The 20,319-nt window shown below is 36.7% G+C and overlaps 1 protein-coding gene across 6 annotated transcripts in view; it reads right to left on the bottom strand.

The window, feature by feature from the left end:
- The window catches only part of ryk (receptor like tyrosine kinase), a 58,167-nt gene that overhangs the window by 10,053 nt on the left and 27,795 nt on the right, over positions 1-20,319 (bottom strand). For 2 of the 6 annotated variants that reach the window (XR_010817407.1, XM_066709151.1), the window contains exons 2-12: positions 19,689-19,810; positions 18,955-19,054; positions 18,239-18,370; positions 17,231-17,290; positions 16,056-16,203; positions 15,773-15,873; positions 11,655-11,738; positions 8,256-8,381; positions 5,717-5,803; positions 2,359-2,428; positions 318-450 (exon numbers count right to left, since the gene is read on the bottom strand). Coding sequence is in view for 5 of the 6 variants with exons in the window: in XM_066709151.1 (XP_066565248.1) it covers positions 318-450; positions 2,359-2,428; positions 5,717-5,803; positions 8,256-8,381; positions 11,655-11,738; positions 15,773-15,873; positions 16,056-16,203; positions 17,231-17,290; positions 18,239-18,370; positions 18,955-19,054; positions 19,689-19,810 (1,163 nt within the window). In the remaining variant the exon portion in view is untranslated. The remainder of the gene's footprint in view (positions 1-317; positions 451-2,358; positions 2,429-5,716; positions 5,804-8,255; positions 8,382-11,654; positions 11,739-15,772; positions 15,874-16,055; positions 16,204-17,230; positions 17,291-18,238; positions 18,371-18,954; positions 19,055-19,688; positions 19,811-20,319) is intronic. The other 4 variants (XM_066709153.1, XM_066709152.1, XM_066709154.1 and 1 more) reach the window with 4 other exon arrangements.

The following is a 20,319-nucleotide window of genomic DNA, read 5'->3' as shown; positions in this document are numbered from 1 at the left end:
CTTAGATAGTCGTAGACAAAAGATTGAAGAGATGGAGTTCTGAAGATCTGTAGCCACTCCATCCGAAATCCAATAATGCACAACACAAAATACTTATTATAGCTAAAACATTAACAAATTCCATAGAAGTCTTGGACATGTGGATATTCTGCCATACAAGTATCAACTCTACTATGCCCATTGTATTCGCAGAGGAAAAACAAAAGTGGTATGGAATTAGAAAATAATGACTTTCCGAGTGTGCCTAGGTTCAGGGTAAGAATGACTTAGACGTTGTCTCCCAAAAGACCCAGTGGCAAGGTATGGAGTTGCTGTACCTGGGGGTTGTTGGCCTCTGCAAGTTTGCACTGCCGCAGGAACAACTTGAGGTTCCCCCAGTTCATGTAGGGCAGAAGAACCATTGGCTTCTCCCCGTCCTCCGTACAAACCTGGCTGATGGGCAACAAGTTCCTGAGGGACACAAAAACAGTGTTGAGACTTCAGTCATCCAGACTCACCATAATCCATTAATTATTTCACTACCACAGGTCATCATCATGCTCTGCACGTACGTGTTCATTTTATGTTAGTCCCCTGATTAGGAAAATCATAATTTTAAAGATGTGTGCAATGTATTTGAATAAATTACAGGTGAAAGAGGGGGAAAACACCTTTGCATATTTTTGATTAATGTGCAACAATTTAAGAAGTTTATATAATTTTTCTGTCTCTTATTAGTCTCTGCATCTTCTTTAGTCTTTATATACCATATAGATAGATATAAAAACATCAAGTGAACCATCATTGTGAACAAAGTCTTTGAAAAAGCAACATTTTTTGTTACATTGCATAATTGCAAAGGAAGTGGTACAGCAGGGAATAAAGGTTACAATTTAGCTGGAAATGGTAACACTGTGGTGTTGTATTGCAACATTGACCAGTCATGGAGTGTTTTAGTTCTAATATCATTAATAAAAATGGTAAAAGGAAAATACTTCTAGAAATCTCATCCATTAAAAGAAGGCTTTTGTTTAATGGTTCTGTTGACATTAAAGTAAATGTGTTCAAGTTGTGCATAGATCCATGAAACGGAGAGTTAGAGTATTGAGCTAGAATAGATTGTTTATTAGACATAATAGATCATAAACCTGAACACCAACAATACTTAATGTAATTCAGGCTTGCACTGAAGAAAAACTCTGTTCGTGTTTAAGTCGATCCACTTCAGTATATATCGTTAGTCCAATAATACATGGATAGATATCTGTGGCAAATAAATTGCAACACAGAAGTCCCTTTATAAAATAATCAGCTAAGACTGCAGAAGCTGCCAATCTGCTGGAGAAGATTAAACAAAAAATAACAAGTGAAACCTAAGACCAGCACTCAGTCATGACAGCTGTAATTACATAATGAAAGAAACAAGGACAGCTTCAGGGTACATAACCAAACATTTAGGGAAGTCTGAGAAGTACTATTGCTCCTATATATATATATATATATATATATATAATCTAAAAAAGAAAAAACAACTTACTGTTGCAATTTGACATTGAGCCCAGTGTGTGTCTTAACTTGTGAAGCAAACATGATGCATAAATGACAAACTGTCAACTCCTTAATATTACTAACATCTTTGTGCAAAAATACCTTGGCTACTGCCCAAGGCATGATTGTATTACATTTATGTATATATTTTATTGTATATATTTAATATAATATAGACCAGGCACAATAACACTGCAGAAAAATTATAAGTTATAGGGCAAGCAAGGAAATATCTAGGTATAAAACATAATGCCATATTGGAAACTAAGTGGAAGTTTTTAAAGGAAGCTAAGCTTGCAATACAAAACCAATATGAGTACTAAATTGAGAAATCAGAACTGACTGAAACACAAATACCACAATGCTTACGTGAAAGGTAGGGAGTTAACTATGGAGAAAGTCCTGGTCTAGCAGCGACTAGACATGCAGGATGACAGGATATTTCTTAATCATTGAAAACTGGGCTCAAGATTTGTATTTTCTCTGTCTCTCTCTGTCTCGGTCTCAAACAAACCAGGAAGATTAAAGCAAGTTTGAATATAATGGTATGCATATAGTATTATTTAGTATCTATATAGTATTTCCACCAGGAGCTTATATATGACCTTGGATTGCTTTAAAATGTACAAAACGTAGGTTCTAATATTAAAGTTGCTCAATATCCTGAAGGTTAAGAATTACATGGTTACAACTTGGACATCTTTGATTCTTCTGTCTTCTAATTTCTCCTCGGCAGGTGATTTCAGATGTGTAGAAGTCAAGTTGACACTTTCGTACTGATGTAGTGCAGCTGTGGTCCCCAGCACAAAACCCTGCCCTCAAGAGACTCACCGGTGATGCAGCCCTCGGAGTTTACAGCTCTCCGTCAGCATCATCGTCACCTGCACCTCAGAGGCATGGTCTGGTACCGTGAGGAGAGGGGAAACGCATGATAAAGCCACTTCAATTTATGAACAACTGCACAGAACGTTAAGGCATCAACTGCTTGCCAATATCAATTTACAAACAGCACATCACTGTAGCCTTGTGACCCTTTGCACTTGCCATAGTTTCCATATGTATGTGGGGGTATTCTATTGCATGCAGAGTACACAGAGAAGACTCACAGGGTACAAATCATTTTTTGAGAGATGACCCTTCCTCTAAGCTATTTTGCTCCAATCTGGAGAATGGCAGATTAATGGAGAAACAGTGTGCAACACCCTTCACATTCCAATTGAATAGATAGAGAGGACACCTGGCTGGCCTTTTGTTATTCTTTTTAACATCTGACATAAGCCAATTGCATTTCTTCTGCTAAATAATAAACAATTGTATTTTGTTGGGCTGAAGCAATCTGTGTGATTACGTCACTAATTGCAATAATTTAATACTCAGCAAGGCTTCACTCTTGACTTTATATCATTTCAAACGAAGCAAGTTTATACCCTAGATGAAAAGCCAAATAGCTAACCTACTAGGTCACTGACAAATTAAAACAAAACAAAGATATAAAAACAGTTCCAACGTATTGCCAGTTATTTCTTGAGAAATGCAAGAACATTACGTCCTCACCATTATTTCATGTATTCATTTATTTACTTTATTTAAAAGGGTGAAAAACAAACCTTTTAATTGACTGCAGCCTAATTCATATAAATGTGTATTTTATCTCAATACCCAGCTTTGGCATCCGCCTAGTGTTTTTGTAAATGAGTATTGTTTCCTCCTCTTTCTGTAGCTTGAAGGAAGTTAATCACTTGTCACTTAAGTTTACAGTGAGGCAGTACTAGGCCCAAACAGCATTGTTCCTCAAGCACAGACACACCCTGCCAACACAAACCACAAAACCCTAGTGTCTGACTATTTCGTCCTGGGCCCCTGGGATTTCTGCACAATACCCACTTAATCAAAATGTCCGATTTACAATATTGTTTCCACAAGAAGGAAATGAAAGTCTGTATCACACTACTAGTAAAGATCTAATGGAAACGATGCACTTTACATTGAAGATGTAATGGTTGGAAAAGAAAGACTAGAAATATATAACTGTAGTCAAAAGAATTCACACTTTTTTACATGATGTATAACAATTCATTGAGTTTAATCACATTTCTTTAAATCTAGTTATTAATCAATATTTGAAAACAGATACAGCTTTTCAACATTGCCATTGAACCAAGACAGGGGTCTGACTGACACTTTACAGGAAACAATATATTTTCAGACGTTTTGGCAATTAGTAGAAATGGCTGGTATGAAATTGCAAAATAAGTTATTTAAAAGAGGAAAAGGAAAATTTGACATTCAACATCAAGCGGTCAAAGGTTGATCGCCCAAACAGTTTCAGTAGAGTGCAACAGAGGTCAGCAACAGAGGAACTAAATAAAATGCTAAGAAAGAGGTGCACTATTAAGTAATAGGAAAATGCAGAAGATGACTATCTGACTCATGCAGGGCTCCATCTTCCACTAAAATCTTGTGTTCTGACATACTGTTGTATTCCAGGAAAGCAGGGTTTACAAAAAAAAAAAAGGCTTTGGATTTTAGGTGATGGGCTTTCAGAGCAATTTTGCCATCATGTGGAAATTATACAACAGCTGTTACTATTGCATCTTACAGATTTATCAGGTATTCACTTAAAGGTAAAGCAAACATGAATAAACTCATCTGGAAATTAGTTGTACTTCAGTATGTACATTGTAAACATTTATTGACGGATGTGATTGAAGAGAACCACAGGGTGAAAGACTAATTTAGGAGTGGGCCGAGGCGCCATGTTAGCCACATTTTGTTTATCTAGCATAGTGTAAGGCGATTTATTTCTTCCCCCCGTATGCATTAGTATGGGCCCCACATCTTGTAAAAACAATGAATGAGACATAACATGTATTGCTGATGCTATTGTTCTATATCCAGAATGATTGTGTGGTACCGAGCACATAATAACATTTATGTCAACTGACTCAAGAATTCAAAAAGATGATTACTTCAATGTCTCTTCAATCTTCTGCATTCAGAGCAAATAAACAAATGATAGATATCTTTCTGTACACCACAACCACACTCAAAACAATAAGCTCCAAACTGGGGTGACTTCATATAAACACATGGTGGTTCTCTCTCCTTACCAGGATAAAAGCTTTTATATTCCTGAACATATCTTACAATAGCATTTTGTTCAAGCACAAAAAATAAAAACTAAATTTATATATTAAAGTAAAAAAGAAAATGCTAAAAATAACTATACTGGAAAACTACTGGATTAACATGAGTACCACTTATAAAATATGTAGTCAGTAGTTCTAGGAAAAGTGTATGCATTTATATTCTCAGAACATTTCACTCCATGGTTGAGATAGGAAATAAGGTTGATGGGTGTAATCTATTTTAGAAAGACACAGTCACAATAAATGCCCAGTTGATAAAAAGAGCCCATTAATTGCATTGGATCTTCACTTCTGCCACTAATGATTATAGAGTACTGTATGAATATCGGTTCGTTCACCCAAGAAATCATGGTTAGTTTATACCCCGCAATAAAAAATAAATCATGCTGCCACAGGACATATTGTACATATTGTGTTAGCTCTAAACAAGGTTCTGTTCAGATTTCTCTTTAAAGGATGCAAGTTTAATCTGATACTGTCAAAAAGGACAATTGGTTTGATGACGTCTCAATTTTTCATCACAGTACAGCAGAAACCAGTGTTTATTGCTCGCAGCCAATCCACTCATTTATGTACATATTCATGTATTTAATATAAAAAAAAGTGCAAAGGTGGAGCTCATTAGATGCCTCATAGCTCAATAATGTCTTAATTCCTGGTCACAATTTTCCAATGACAAAGAAGTGAAAATTTCATTTCCCTTTCAGTGAGAATTGAACACATTGAAGCTACTGAATTTCAGTCCAAGAAGCATATTTTCATTCCTTCAGTACAGCAGTCTATGCTACTGGAATCTGGCCCCGTGATAAATGTAGCAAACGCAAGAAACTAAAGTGCACAGAGTACACTGAAAGCCACAAACAAGCTGGCTCCTGCCTGTGTATGTTTTGAACTCAAGTCATGCTGTCCAACAAATTGGAAACTGATTTTCAAAAACAAAACTTTTTGTTTTCACAACAAGTCATGGATAACAAAACAGAGTCTATTTGTATTTTTAAACAGTAGAGAAATCATTGCTGGTAATAGTGAAGATCACATACCTTTAACTGTTTTCACAAAGACTTGTTTTTCCTTGTTGGGATCCTTCTCATCCAGGAGAATACCGTGAAAAACACGACCAAATGTTCCTGCAACGAAAAGAGGTGTGCAGACATCTAGTTAGAGAACCTCCGATATATGTGGAAGTAACTGGACCAAATCGAATTCTCCATGTAGTAAATTAACAAAAAACTGAAATAACTTGGTTGGATAAGTGTCCACCCCCCAATTCTAAATGAGATTGTAAGCAATCGCCTTCAAAATCACACACTAAGTTAAGTGGTCTTAAGTTGTAGTCGTTCACTTATTTCAGGATAAATGTAACCGTTTCTGTTGGTTCCAAAGCAAAGAATCAAGAACTCTGGGACAAAGTTGTTGAAAGGCACAAATCAGGGGAAGGGTATACAAAATTCAGTCAAGAAGATTAAGAAGTGTGTGGTGGCACCACCAAGTACACAGACCAGGCCTTCCCTCCAAACTGGATAATGGAGCAAGAAGGAGACTGATCAGAGAGGCTACCAAGAGGCCAATGACAACTTTGTAAGAGCTATAGGCTTTAATGGCCAAGTCTGGTCAAAATGTGCATTGACAGTATCCCAAGCACTTGTCTTTGAGTGGCCCAGTCAGAGCCCAGACCTAAATCCAACTGGAAATGTATGGAAATTCTTCAGTTTAAATTTATTTTTTGACATTAAAAACTTTTTCCCCTTAACAGTGTGGCATATGGTGTCTAGATAACTGGACAAAATCCTCATTTAAATGCATGAAAGTCAGAGGCACTAACAATAAAATGTGGACAAAACTTTGAAGAGGGTGTAGACTTTCTATTGCCACAATGTGTACATTTCTTTTGGAGAAAATGTATCCATGGTTAGTTTAACATACTAGCAAACCTGTTTCACCCAAAAGTTGAAATGGAAAGAGAGGGGTTAAAAAGATAGCAGTAATCCTTTGTTCGACTGTTGCTTTGAACTAGAAAATCAACTCTTAACCTTTGTCATGGTTAAATGACTCTTAACATAAATAAATCATTCTTTTCAAACATTTACGTAAACTACAAAATCCATCCCTCAGGGCATAGTTGTCCATTTCATGTGTTTAAACAGGAAAAATCTTCATGTGTATATGATGAGAGGTTTATGTCAATCATCCTCTGTATTGTGAGCCTCTTCAGCTGCTTGCCAGTACCTGTCTACTAATCTGCAGTCTTCATTTACGCAATTTATAATGTACGGATTCCTTCACAGACTAGTCTGTCTACTCTGCTCTGCTGTAAAAAAATAACATCCACACAATGACATATAAATCTTCCTAAATCTCTGTGGCATCGAAATTGGAACAATTAATCTAATCTACAACAATGGAATTATCACATTCTGTAGAGAATTCTATTACTTTGGAGAAATAAAATATAATTGGCAAAACAAACTGACAGTCGGACATCCTTGGCCAGTTAAATGTGAATTTGTTGATAATGTTGTAAGTTGGAATTGACAGGAGCTCTTGGCTGTCTTGCACTGACCAAGATTCATTACAGACGCTTTATTTTAAGCTTAGTTCAATTACAAAAAAAAAAAAAAACTCCAAATTAATCTTTACCAAGTTGTTTTTCAATTAAATTGCAGCAGAAATTCAAGCCAGTCTCATTCGTGAAGTATGCTTTATCTTGACAATGTGACCGCAGACTTACTAAAAGCAATATAACTGCTTTAACATGTAACCGTCATATCACAGTAGTAACAGAACAAACTGAAAAAACACCTCATGTAGAATCAACTATAATGCGAGCTAGGAGGAAAAATTACTTAATTAATAAATGGCTGATCATAAAATAAAATAAATAGTAAATGGAAAGAATTTGGCACCTTAGACGAAACAAATATGTAAAACAACGTGACAAATTGTGTCAACATTTTCAAATCACAAGCTACAATGAGCAATCACAAATTGTTTGCTCACCCTCACATAAATGGTGTTCAGTTCAAAACAAAAGCATATTTCTGTTGGCACTGGCATCATAACACTCCAAACAGATGGCTCATAATGTGCAGGTATAGATACACACACCCATTCTTACTAATTGTAATCCAATAAAAGGTGTGATTCTCTTAACACTAAAAGAACTTTTTGTTCTCCTTCACATTTTACAAACCCAAGATGCATAAGAACCAGGAAGAAGTAGTAATAGCCACAGGAACAACGATCTATCACTAGTAAAACATGAAAGGGAGAGAGAAAATGTATCACTGATGTGTATCGCAGGCACTGACTATGCAATGCTTCAGGCTGGATCAAGGGTGCAAACTCTCTCTTCTATGATCTGAGCATTAGAGGAACAGAGGAAACACAGGGAATAAAAGCATTGAAAACAAGTAAAATTGGCCTTCCTGGCTGCAAGTATTTTGAGCTTTGTTATCGTATCCTTTTGCTGAAGTGGGGCTCTAAAATTCTGACACGCGTACATATCCACAACTCCGGATTCTACCTCCCCTATATCACAGGGATCATTCCACCTCTAAGAAGAACTTGACAGTTCTGTACCTTCGTGCAGCACATCGCGCAGTGTGACTCTCTCTCGAGAAATGGCAATATCCTTCACTTTGGCCTTGGCTTCCAGCAGTGTCACACTTTTTAAGTCATTCTTCTCAATGCGGAGTGAAGGGTAACCTAAAATACAGAGTAAGTAAAAAATAAAACAAATAGTATATCAAATACAGATTATACAAATACAGGTACACAGATAGATTATGAACAATGTTGTTTGTGAAACACTTTCAGCCATGGCAGTTAAAAGTTTATGCACACCCTGTCTGAACTCAGTCCTATCAACTATAATGTTTTTCATTTTCTGTAGTCTGCATCAGTATCCAACAAACTTGTGAATATGTTCAACTATATATATATATATGCATATGCACAAACAATTTCATTTACATAATGTAAGGCAATATGTTCATACTATGGGGAAAAAATAAGAAACCCATACACACATTTCAGTGCTTATCTCCTCCTGCTGTGATCTCCATTTATACAGTTCGTCGAGTGCAATTTGTTGCACCGCGGGCTGTTTCACAGCAAATTTGAATACTCATGAAGAGAGAACTCTTGTGAAATGGAATATTATGAAAAAGAGGCTGTGATTCAGTTAATTTAAAGAGAAATCAATCTAAAAACCTACAGTTCTTACTGCTCATTATAGAAATCGCAAAATATCTCTGGATTAATTTATTGGTTTGGTTACTCATTCTACGGTAATTTACGGTCTTTCACACAGCTGAATTATTCAGAGGCATCTAAAGACGTAAAATGTGGTTAAAAAGTGATGCATTGCCCAATAAGGTGCAACAAAACACTAAATCACTTATCCAATCTTCAGCAATCTATATCACTTAAAACCATTATTATTTTTTTATATAAAGAGCTGTAAAGGTTTTTGAAGACACCATGCCCCCAGTTGATGTATTCTGGCAAAAATCGTAAAAATTAAATACTAGCACAGAAATAATTTGATTTGTACTGCATTAAACGAAACTTTTTTCCAAATACTAATAAGTAATAAGATTCAATGTACATTGTCAGCACCAAACTGGATTCATGATGCCATAGTCAAACCCTTTTCACATCACAATTGGGTTCATTTAATTGTTATTGGGTCAGATACATTTTATAGAAATTCAATACATTTTATCCGAGTGACATGCATATTCACTTAAACACCACACAACCTTGCTTTTAAACCAGTTTTCTCATTCATTTTGATGCACAATTTTTTTTTTGAGCAACATATCTCAGAATTGCACTGGACAACTGCATTATCCTTAACATTGAAACCTTGTTTTAAACATTTCATATTCATGTGGAAGCAGTGGTTTAACAGGAATACATTTTTCTCCTACAGTAGAACTTGGGGTTTGGGGAAATGCACAGTAAGTGAGCAACAGATCCGAGAATTGCCCATATGTTCCAATACAAGCAAAGTTCTTTTGTGACATCCAGTGCTCCGAAAGAGAATTGCAACTGCTACAGGACTGTATCATTACGTCAGCAGGACGGAGGGCGGGAGGTGGGAGAGAGAGAGACTGAAGCCAAACCTACAATCACATCACCCAATGAACATCTCTCTGTAGCTGGAAATTGATTAGTTAAAATCTACCCAAAGGCAAAGGAAACAAAAGAATTGAAGGATTAAAAAAATGTAATGCAGTCCAGATTCTTTAGTTTTAAAAATGGATTGTGTTAATACTACATGGCTTAGTGGGTCCAACACTTCATAAGGAAATATAATTACAGCCTGTTAGAAGCAGAAAGCTTTGAGGAACTTCTGATCCATGACTAATTAACGATTTACTAGAATCAGATTCAATCTAAATGTTGACGTGGATAAACCTAATACAGATTATGTTCTGAAATATTCCTGGATGATTGCCTTGGATTAAAAACCCTCGCTTTATAAAATCTGTTTTTAACATTTCTAATTACATGCAAGTTAGAATAAGTAATAGTTTTATTAATGACAGTAGCTCATAATGTTACTTAACTGAGTTTTTCTTTCTAGTTTCCAAGGCAACGTTCTGTGCTCTAAAATCTAACCAGGGACTATTTATAATATTAACACCGAGACAAAATCAAAATCACACCTGCAAAAGTGAGAGGCAGTAATCATTGCACTGGTCTCTGTTTCCAGTTTCCTCTTAGGCAGTATAAAATATGAATTAGTTTGTGACACTGGACACACATTTTATACATATAATTTATATTTGACTATGTGCTTAACATCAATGCAGCATTTTTTTGTAGTTTACCTATAAATTAGAATGCTTTCACTGAAAATATCAAAGTGTATATAAAATGCATTTTAATATTATATTACTTAATGATAAGGAAAAGGATTCAGATTAACAAACCTAGGATACACTTACTAACACAACATTGCTGTACATAAAACCACACATTATTAATGATTAGGTACACAGACAGACATGCTGAACAGTAGAGTTTACACTGTCCTCCGTTAACAATTATCAACATTGTAACATTGGAGTGGAAGGAAGTCTAGGCTTGGGATCAAACCAAGACCACCAGCCCTACAGGGAAACTCATTACCACAGTGCCAGCCAGTATCAGCTGCTATTTGCAGCCTTGGAACAGTACAAGAGGACATGAATGTTACATTAGATATTGTCTCTGGCCTTTGGAAACAGTCCTCAGAGGTGACATGGGGTAGCCGTGTCACACCCCTTATTTTTTCAGTGTTCACTCATACATACACACGCATCACCCGACTACTGTATATGTGGAAGCATGGAAACATGTTAATAAAACGAAACATAGAGACAATGTAGCGGACTGCTGAACTTTAGCCACATTTACAATTGTACAATACCTAATCTATTTGAACCTCAACCCTAGACAACACCAAAATGTCAAGACGTGACAAAGTTATGCCAGCAGGAAAGCAGCCTAACCAGAACAAAAGCCTAAGTTTACTGGGGACTCTAATCCTAAAATGTAGCTCAGACAAAAATGTACCCCTAATTTAAACACTAAAACATCAGAGCTTTGCTACATTAATCTCTATCACTAATTCAGATTTAAGCATGTTAATATTTTCTCATTTAGGATTATCCAAATTTCTTTTCCTTTAAAAAAAAAAATGTTCTGTTCATTCCAGGATAACAATTAATTAGCCCAACACCTACATCATTTACAAGTTCGTCATGCTGAACTGTGATAAGTCCAAAGGGCAAGGGTGAATTGCACTATGATAATTCTCAAATTATAGGGTTCACATCACATGTGGATTAGACTAAATGGTTGACTGTCACATTTACAAATAAAGCACAGCTTGCACTACAACGGGTGTACAAGCTGTGAAGGAATGGCTCACTGAAGCGGAGGGTTAGTATTTTTTTCTTTTTAAACACTCAAAGATGAACTTACTTTTGGTTTCGTGGGAAGGGGCACCAGAATTTGGGAAGGTGGCGGCAGCAAGCTGAAGAATGGGAGCAGAACCGGGGTGATTGTCTGATGGCAAGAGGGGGAACAGTAATGAAGAAGGTGATTTAGATTTAATGAAAACTTGAAAGGCGGGATTTTATTTGAGATAATAAACCACCTGAGGGGAAAAAACAAAAAATGAGGGGGAAAAACAAAAACAAAACAAAACATGAACATTAACAATGGCTGTTTACAATGAATGGTCCATGAAATGAAAATGTGTTTCCACAGATAAACCCCTCTCAGTGGACTAGAAATACGTAGCAGAGCAAAAATGCTTTAAAGTATAACGCATCACAATTGTGCCGTAAAGCATGATGCTTTTCATATTAAGGGCTGTTTTTGTGTTCATTCAATTCATTCAGTTTTATGGAATTGTAAATTTTACATGTACAGAATACATGTAAAGTAAGAAGAATGTGTGGCAAACCTTTTCAGAGAATCACGAAATAGTTTGGTGGTTCTCTCATCACATGACTAATATATGATTTTTCATTTCCATCTCTTTAAATTTACGATAAAAGTACTGTTGAGATTAAATACACCGATGCTATGCCAGATCACAGATTGAACAAATAACTTGACTTAAAAAAAGCAGAGAATTACCATGGCATAATTCAATGGCAGTTTTATTCCTAAAAAGACAGAAATTAGAAAGTGATTTTAAAGTTTTCCTAATTTCTTCCAAATGTAAAATCAGTGTTGGAAAAATTATTTACAATGCATGATATTGTACTTATATTTATATATTATGATTTCCACAAGGTGGCAGCAAAAGACAGGACTGCAGTACTACTGAACCCCAATTGGTTAAATTCGTGATGGTTCTGTGAGTTTGAAAAATGTTAGACGGACCCATTATAAACTTGAACTGGTGCTACATTAAGACTTAGGGAATCCAGCATAACATATGTATCACATCGAGAGGTGTGGCAAGTTGTGATTAAAAAAAAAAAAAAATAATAATAATAATAATAAACGTGAAGCTGGTTAAATGACTGGCATATATACGTCACACTGAGTTCTTAAGGGTTATCCAAAAGAGAAGTTAGTTAAGAACAGCGGGAGTCTAAGAGGTTTAACAAAAGAGTGATTGAAAATTCGACATAAGACTTCATGTTTTCTTTAAGACCAAAAAATTGTCAGCGAGTGTGATGTAAACTGACAGGGGACGTGTTTCTGTAGATGTGGAGTAATTAAACCCCTCCCTTTTCAAACAAAGGATTCTCGTTATCTCTTTTTAGCCAAGACTAATTACCACAATTACTTTAAGTCACATGCCTTCAACTCTGACATGGAGGTGGGGGGGAGCTTCCAAACGGTAATCTGTAACTTTTAAAAAGTGCTTAAATTAACAATCTGGGCTCTTTCTGTAACAGGCTCAAATTGTACATTCTCTTACTGATACACCATTTATCTTATACCCTTCACCATCACATTTCTAGTTTACAAATTTGATATATTTGATAAGATAAAAATTTGAAGAGTAATTATATACATTCACAGTTTCAAAGTGTATTTACAATTGTCCCTTTTCTTACCTTTTTAAATGTTTTGTTAGGAAATTGTAAATGGTGACTTTGGAAATGAAAGTGAGTATTAACAATGTTTTTCCTCATTTATTATTTACAAATAATTTGAGCTACACATAACTTTACAGAATGTTTTTTTTTTTTACTTTTGAGTTGTACAGCCTAGTCCAGATTTTCGATGTGGATAAAAATTGAAAAAGTATGACACTCCTAAATAAGGTCAGGTATAACCAATTGCCTTCAGAATTCACACAATAAGTTGACTGGAGTCTATCTATACAAGTGGTTCACATTATTGGGTAGTGTATCCAAAGAAAAGATACAATCATGAAATTGATGGAAAGGCACAGATCTGAGGAGGGTATTAAAGGATTTCAAAGGCATTGAATATTCCTTGGACCATCAAGTCGATCATTAAGAAGTGGAAGATGTATGGCAGCACCCAGAATCTGCTTAGTGCAGACCTTCCTCCCAAACTGAACACACTGGGCATTGGTCAGAGAAACCACCAAGAGGTCAATGACAACTCTGAAAGACCTACAGTGTTCCATGGCTGAAATGGGAGAAACTGGCCATGTGTCAATTGCTCAGCAACTCAAAAAACTGTTCTGTATGGAAGAGTGGCAAAGCAATCTCTAGAAAAAAGTATACTTAAAATCCTGTATGGCATTTACAAAGAGATGTGGAAAATTATTTTGTGGTCCAATTAAACAAAAAGTGAACAATAAAGCCTAAATGCCAAGCATTATGTCATTGGCACCAATCTAACATAGTACATCACCCAGGTAGCACCATCCCTAATATGAAGCATCATGATATGGACATGCTTTGCATTAACAGGGACTAGGAAGCTTGTCAGGGTATAGGGCAAAATGGATCGAGCTAATAGCTTGAGTAATTTTGCCAAGAAGAATGGGTGAATGTTGTACAATCCAATTGTGCAAACCTGGTAGACTTACACCAAAAGACTCACAAACAACTATAATGGCTGCCAAAGGTTTCACACAAAAAAATTCTTGTCACTTGTGTTGAGTTGGTTGTGTAAATCAAAGGGGGAAAAAATCATGTTATTACAATCTGAAATTATGATGCATTTAAATGGGAAAAGTATGATTGAGTAAACTGCACATCAAGATTTCATATGGTCTGCATATGTCTTGTTTTGAAATAAACAAAGTAGCCATCTTATTTTCCTGAAGCCAAAAATAGTCTATAGAGCCAGTCTTCTCCAAAGACAAGCAAGAGTTCCACAAGCAAGAAGATTCACTCATTACTGACCTTTTGGTTCCAGTTTAGCTAATTACATTGCTCATGACTAATCATTTTATTTGTCAGAGGAATGCCAATAATCATGTCATACAGTAAAGCTAAACAGAAAATAGAGAGAGAAGACTCTGCTGATAAAAATGGCTCTTTATGTACATCACATAAAGACTATTTGTTAATTAAGAAAGGAATTTTTCTGAAACCATTCTGGGTAAGCAGTACTAAGAACTGATATCCTGTGTGTCTAAGAGCATCTGTCGCAGACACTGACAACACAACATTCCTCTTCCCCCAGCTTACATACGAGTGGTAGCATTTAACTCAACTTTGTATTTCATGTGACCTAGCTCTGCATCATATATGCACTCAGCCAAATTGGATTATAAACACTAGCTGTGACCAAGCTGGAACCCATACAGACTTTAACATAAGATTACACCTGCAGCCATAAAGCCGCATAATGCACTCTGAGAAAAGCAACAGTCCCACACCACACATTAAAGATTAACACATTTGCACATGCAATAATATATTCAGGATGCAGGATGAGCCCTGGGACATGAAGGTTACTGGTTTGAATCCAGGCCGTGCCACCCTTAAGCATGCCTAGTTATGTAGTTGTTGCTCGGGAATCTGCATTGGCCTCTGTGTCCTTATGTCTTCTCTGCCATTACAATAAGACCATACCGATGCAGACTGAACATCAATTTACAAATTGAATAAGAAAGAGGAATTATAATAATATACATCATAACTGCAATTGGATTTCTCTTTCTTCAGCTCCATTTAAAAACGTAAGCACCAACATTACATCCACAAAAAACAAAGTTCCACTATAGGGATAAAAGGCTAAATAAGGAATCAGTCCACAAGATTTCAGCTCAAAAGCAGTATTAATTCAAAATAGAAGTAAATCGGAGTCTACAAAAGAGTAGTCAGTGAATTAACAAATGAACAGTCCACAAATCACTGAGAAGTACCAAATATTTCGGTTAAACCCGGAAAAACCTTCTTTGTTGATCATACGAGTTTATTAAAAATGTCCAAGTCAAATCGCTCAGCTGGCATTGTTCGTATTGACAATATCACCCCAAACCTATTTAGCATGGAAACCAGAAGCAACAGACAACAGACGTTGAGTGCAAGTACATTCCAGACTTGGACCAAAAAGCACTGCTTTTGGGTAGCAGAAACCAAACAGTCTCTTCATTTGTAAACTGTAGAAAGAATACAGGCTGAGAATTATTACAGAGAAAGTCTTACTAGTGACAGGTGTGGCATTGTTGGGGGTGTCTGCTCTCAGGTACTGTGTGGTCTGCGTGGACGGCTGGGAGAGACCTTGGGAGCTGCCACTGTCACTCACACTGCGGAACCGGACAAAGGAAGGGTAAGTGCCCAGTCAATTCTCATGATACCAGTATGGTTACAGGCACAAGACAATCAAAAATGAAGTACAGATGTCCCCCCCCCCCCAAGAGAATGCTTCAGTACAGTGTTCAGGTATTTATGAGTCTGTGCAGCCGCTGAAGGGATCTCAAGCCCTCACCTGTCATCCATCTCCACTCTCTTCATGCTGTGCAGATGCAGCACTGCAAGAATGATGGCCACCAGGAAGATGACAGCACAGCAGACCCCCACGCTGATGTAGAACACACGTGTGGAAGTGGTGGGGGCTGCGTTCACACTCTCAACTGCTGACGCACAAGAACACGAAGATCAGCAACCAACAAGCAGGAGTACAAACAGAAGTCAACCATTCTTAGAAGAATAGAGCGGCACATTTCAGATTATATGTGGCAGCTGCAAGACCATTGGTCTCATTAGGAGAACAATTAAGAGAGGGGATTTTACAAATAGTGGATTTGGGTTGTTGTAGTGTCATACAGATGGTGGCTTTGCTCTATTTATATTTTTAAAGGTCTTTGAATAAAATAATCTCTAACACAATCTGCCCAAGTTACATTTGCGACTCAACACTTCAGGCCTTAGCTGAGGAGTCGGTTTACTGGTGTGTCACAGCAGAAAGTGGCGTTTCCACTCTCTTCCTCCTCTGAGAAATGCCTTACCTAGGGACAGCTGGGAAGCCTCAACCCTCTCGCTTTTAAAGCCCAGATTAAAAACATATGGTTTCTCTCTTTCAAACCTGCAGACTCATTTTACCACCTACTTGATGGTAAAGCACTTTGAGAGGCCCCAGCATGATAAGGCACAGTAAGGCCCGAGTCTGGCATGTGTTATCATGCCTATAATTAAGGCACAAAAAGTTGGCAATGAAGAAAAAACGTTAAATTTACACCCCACCCCCAACTTAATTGTGTAACATTTAAGACTAAACGTGGTTACTTCTATGGTCTAATTTGGGGGTGTGAACACTAGCAGGACACCGTATAAATCAAAAATCACTTCATCTGAATGCTTTGGGTTGCATTCTGCGCATGCAAGGTATACCTCAAGGGAATCAGTTTCAATGTTTCAGTGCTTTAACTTCATTGATTTAATTGAATACCTACCTTTAATCTAATGTCAGCTGATTCAATTAACAAATATCATAGGTCATGAAGGCATTCAAAAAGCCAAACTATTACAGACCTATGTGACTTCTAAATGCGTGAAATGGTGAATCAGTCAACAAAGAGACAGCTACAGTAGTCAAGAAAAACTCTTCTGTATAGCCAAAGCACCTTGCCTCATACATCAATAAGGAGGGAAAGATGGACTTACAAACAGGCCTGCTGGTGTTCTTGCTAGAGTAAATTGGGATTTTTGGTTCCTGCTCAACTCCTGAAAACAAAAAGAAAGAAAATCTAAATTAGGATCATATGGGATATTGAGCCGAGTTTAATTAGAAAACAAACATCTGCATTTTATCTCTTCTCTGTGTCTACCGTGTCTTTACACTTTCCTTATGACCATAATAAAACCTGTTTCAGTTCACAAATGCAATTTGCATAAATACACCAGATTAAAACTGTGGTCCAACCCAAAATGATTTTCATCCTAAGTAGCATATGTTCAGAATTACCACATACAGCTTGTTGCTTAGCATCAGTAAGACCCACCCTGACAATCACTAACAAATTTAATTAAAAATTTCATTCCTGATAAAGAGTCTTAAAACGCTCATGTTTTAAGTACTAATTAAGCTCATATGCTGAAAATGAGCAAGCAATTAACTTATTTTAGATTTTCCATAATGAAGCATACGACAGCACGCATGATAGCCCTGTATTGTTACCTCCTGTTGCAGATAGCAAAGACTATGCTTTTTATTATTTTATTATTACCCGATTTCTAGGGTGACTTACAATTGTTACAACAGATCACATTATTTTTACATTTATACAGCTGGGCATTTACTGGAGCAATCTAGGTAAAGTACCTTGCTCAAGGGTACAACAGCAGTGCCTGGATTGAACCCACAACCCTCCACTCCAGAGTCCAGAGCCCTGACCAGTATTCCACACTGTATTCTTCGTTTTACAAGAAAGCAGCAAACTTAATTAATGTGTTCTCATTGTTTACACCCTTATACTGATCTGAATCTAAACTTGGAGGAAAAAAAAAAAAAAAAACCCATAAGACTTTATTAAGACTGATTTTACATAAGAAAGAATTTGTGTTTTGACATTCGATTTTGGTGAAGTGAGTAAGATATCAATATCAATGTGATGTTTCCAATTGACACTTAAATCACGTTGACAGTAAACCGGAAAAACTGCCAAATCTTACGCTTATAGCACATTTTCCTCCTCTTGAAGTTGAGAACTGTAAAGTTATTGGAGTTGATGGTCACGTTAAGTTGCACAGTGAGGATTACTTCAGCATCCACTTTGCCAGAACAGAAAAGATCCACTCGGAAAACTGTGGAAAGAAATATTTGATTACAACAGGAACGGAATACAGATGATGATTGTGCATATGTAACCGATATCTAACAAAACACAAACTTAATTCAGATGTTATAGGAATGGTTGGAATTACTATTTTCCTTTGAATGCATAGTTTAAAAAAAAAAAAAAAAAAACACATTTAACTGTTTAATCGGTCTGTGAAAAATCTTTGTAAGACTAAACATATGCTTGGGCATTGTTTAGTACCAAAAATCTGCTAATCGTGTTGAAGTCAAAACCCTATCTAACTATATTATATGATAAAGAACCACTCAAATTAAATTTAGTGTGTAAATTTAGTTTTTTTTGTTTGGCATTAAAACCACATTTGAAGGTAAGTCATTTCAGCTGAATTTGGTTCCAATATTTGTGAAACAATAAAAAACAAAAGCATTAACAGCTGGTCCTAATAATATTGCTGCCAGTCGATTTCCATTACTTTTTCATTTGTATGCCGTCCAACTTTAGAAGGCTAAAGTTTCATGAAAAGTGGTATGCAAATGATTGCTAGAAATGACTAGCAATTGCCCATTAGCCTTGAAGTGCATTGCTGACCTGAGAGTGTCAGGGGCACCTCCCCCTGGGCCGAGATGTTGCTCTGAGGGAGGCTCATGGCTGAGGGGTTGTCAACGTGGAACCCCAGTTTGTAGTCCGCCTGGAATAACAACAGAAAATCACCAACCACAGAGAGGAAAGAAAATAACAGGTATACGTAGTGAGTGCTTTTATACAACAAAACACAAGAGAAAATCAGGGCCAACACAATTCATTCCTTCCAAAAAGAGCTGTTCTTGTACCCAATCTTATGTTAATATATGTCACAAGTCTACTTCTCCCTAATTCTGTAGAGTGCATGTGAAAGTGATGCAATCGCTTTTCCTTTAGAAGGAATTCTCCTTTGAAGCACCTAATGGGGTGCCTCTCATTATGCTTAAGTATAAAAGTTTTTTTATTTTATTTTTGTTTTTAAATCACTACCATGCAGATCAGTACAGGAGCATATGGTGTATTTTCAGCAAACAAGGAGACCAGATTCAAAATATTTATTTTTGACAATATAGTCATGTGAACTTTGAACGCAATCCGTTTTTCTAAGTCAGGACACCATTAGCAGAATAATCTTTTAATAGGAACACCTGGTTGACTGTGGAAGGAAATGACTAGTGCCGAGTGACTAAGGCCACATGAAAGCAGAGAGCTGAACTGTTTGTTAGTGCAGACAGAAGGCCTTATGTGTTCCATTAGGAAGGCGGTCATGGAGGCAGCGTTTGGCGCAGAAGTCCCCTGACCTTGCTCTTGGAGTGCCATGTGAAGTGAAGACTGTTGATCTCACTGCTCACCGGCAGGATAAAGGTGAGGGCATAGTGATTGATGATGTCATCTCTCACGTAATACAGCTCAGCATCAAGACCTGGGACAGACAAGGAAACAGAATGTAATCAGAACAATTCAAAAGCGCAACCCCTCATTCGCTAAACCGCTAATTCCATGTTTTTGTTTTGAAATAACATACTCCAAAGGACGCGCACTGCAAGCCTATAGGAATTGCCACTTCCACCCCAAACACCACAAACTCTTTAGTAAAAAGAAAATCCCTCAAGACATTTTAATGTTGTAACCAGAAGCTGAATGTATAAAACAGGATCAGAGAAATCTGCTAGACTGTGAACCAGATGGATAGAAAGTCATCCTCGGTTTGCAACCATAAGCTCACTTGTAATTTTTTTAATTTTTTTTATCATTTATAAATCGTGCTGAACAATGTGAACATGTTATATGCAGACATTTGTTACAGTGGCAATAATTAAACCTTTAGGAGTGGGTTTCAATGAAAGCATTATGCTAATTTCTCAAAAAGAAAGACATTTTGAGTACTATAAGAAGCCACCAGTACCAAACAGCCACAGATTTCTCCCCTTC

This window comes from Amia ocellicauda, chromosome 7, assembly GCF_036373705.1.
Source record: "Amia ocellicauda isolate fAmiCal2 chromosome 7, fAmiCal2.hap1, whole genome shotgun sequence".
Lineage (NCBI taxonomy): Eukaryota > Metazoa > Chordata > Actinopteri > Amiiformes > Amiidae > Amia > Amia ocellicauda.
Note: the sequence above shows the minus strand (reverse complement) of the source record. Positions and strands in the feature narration are given on the sequence as shown.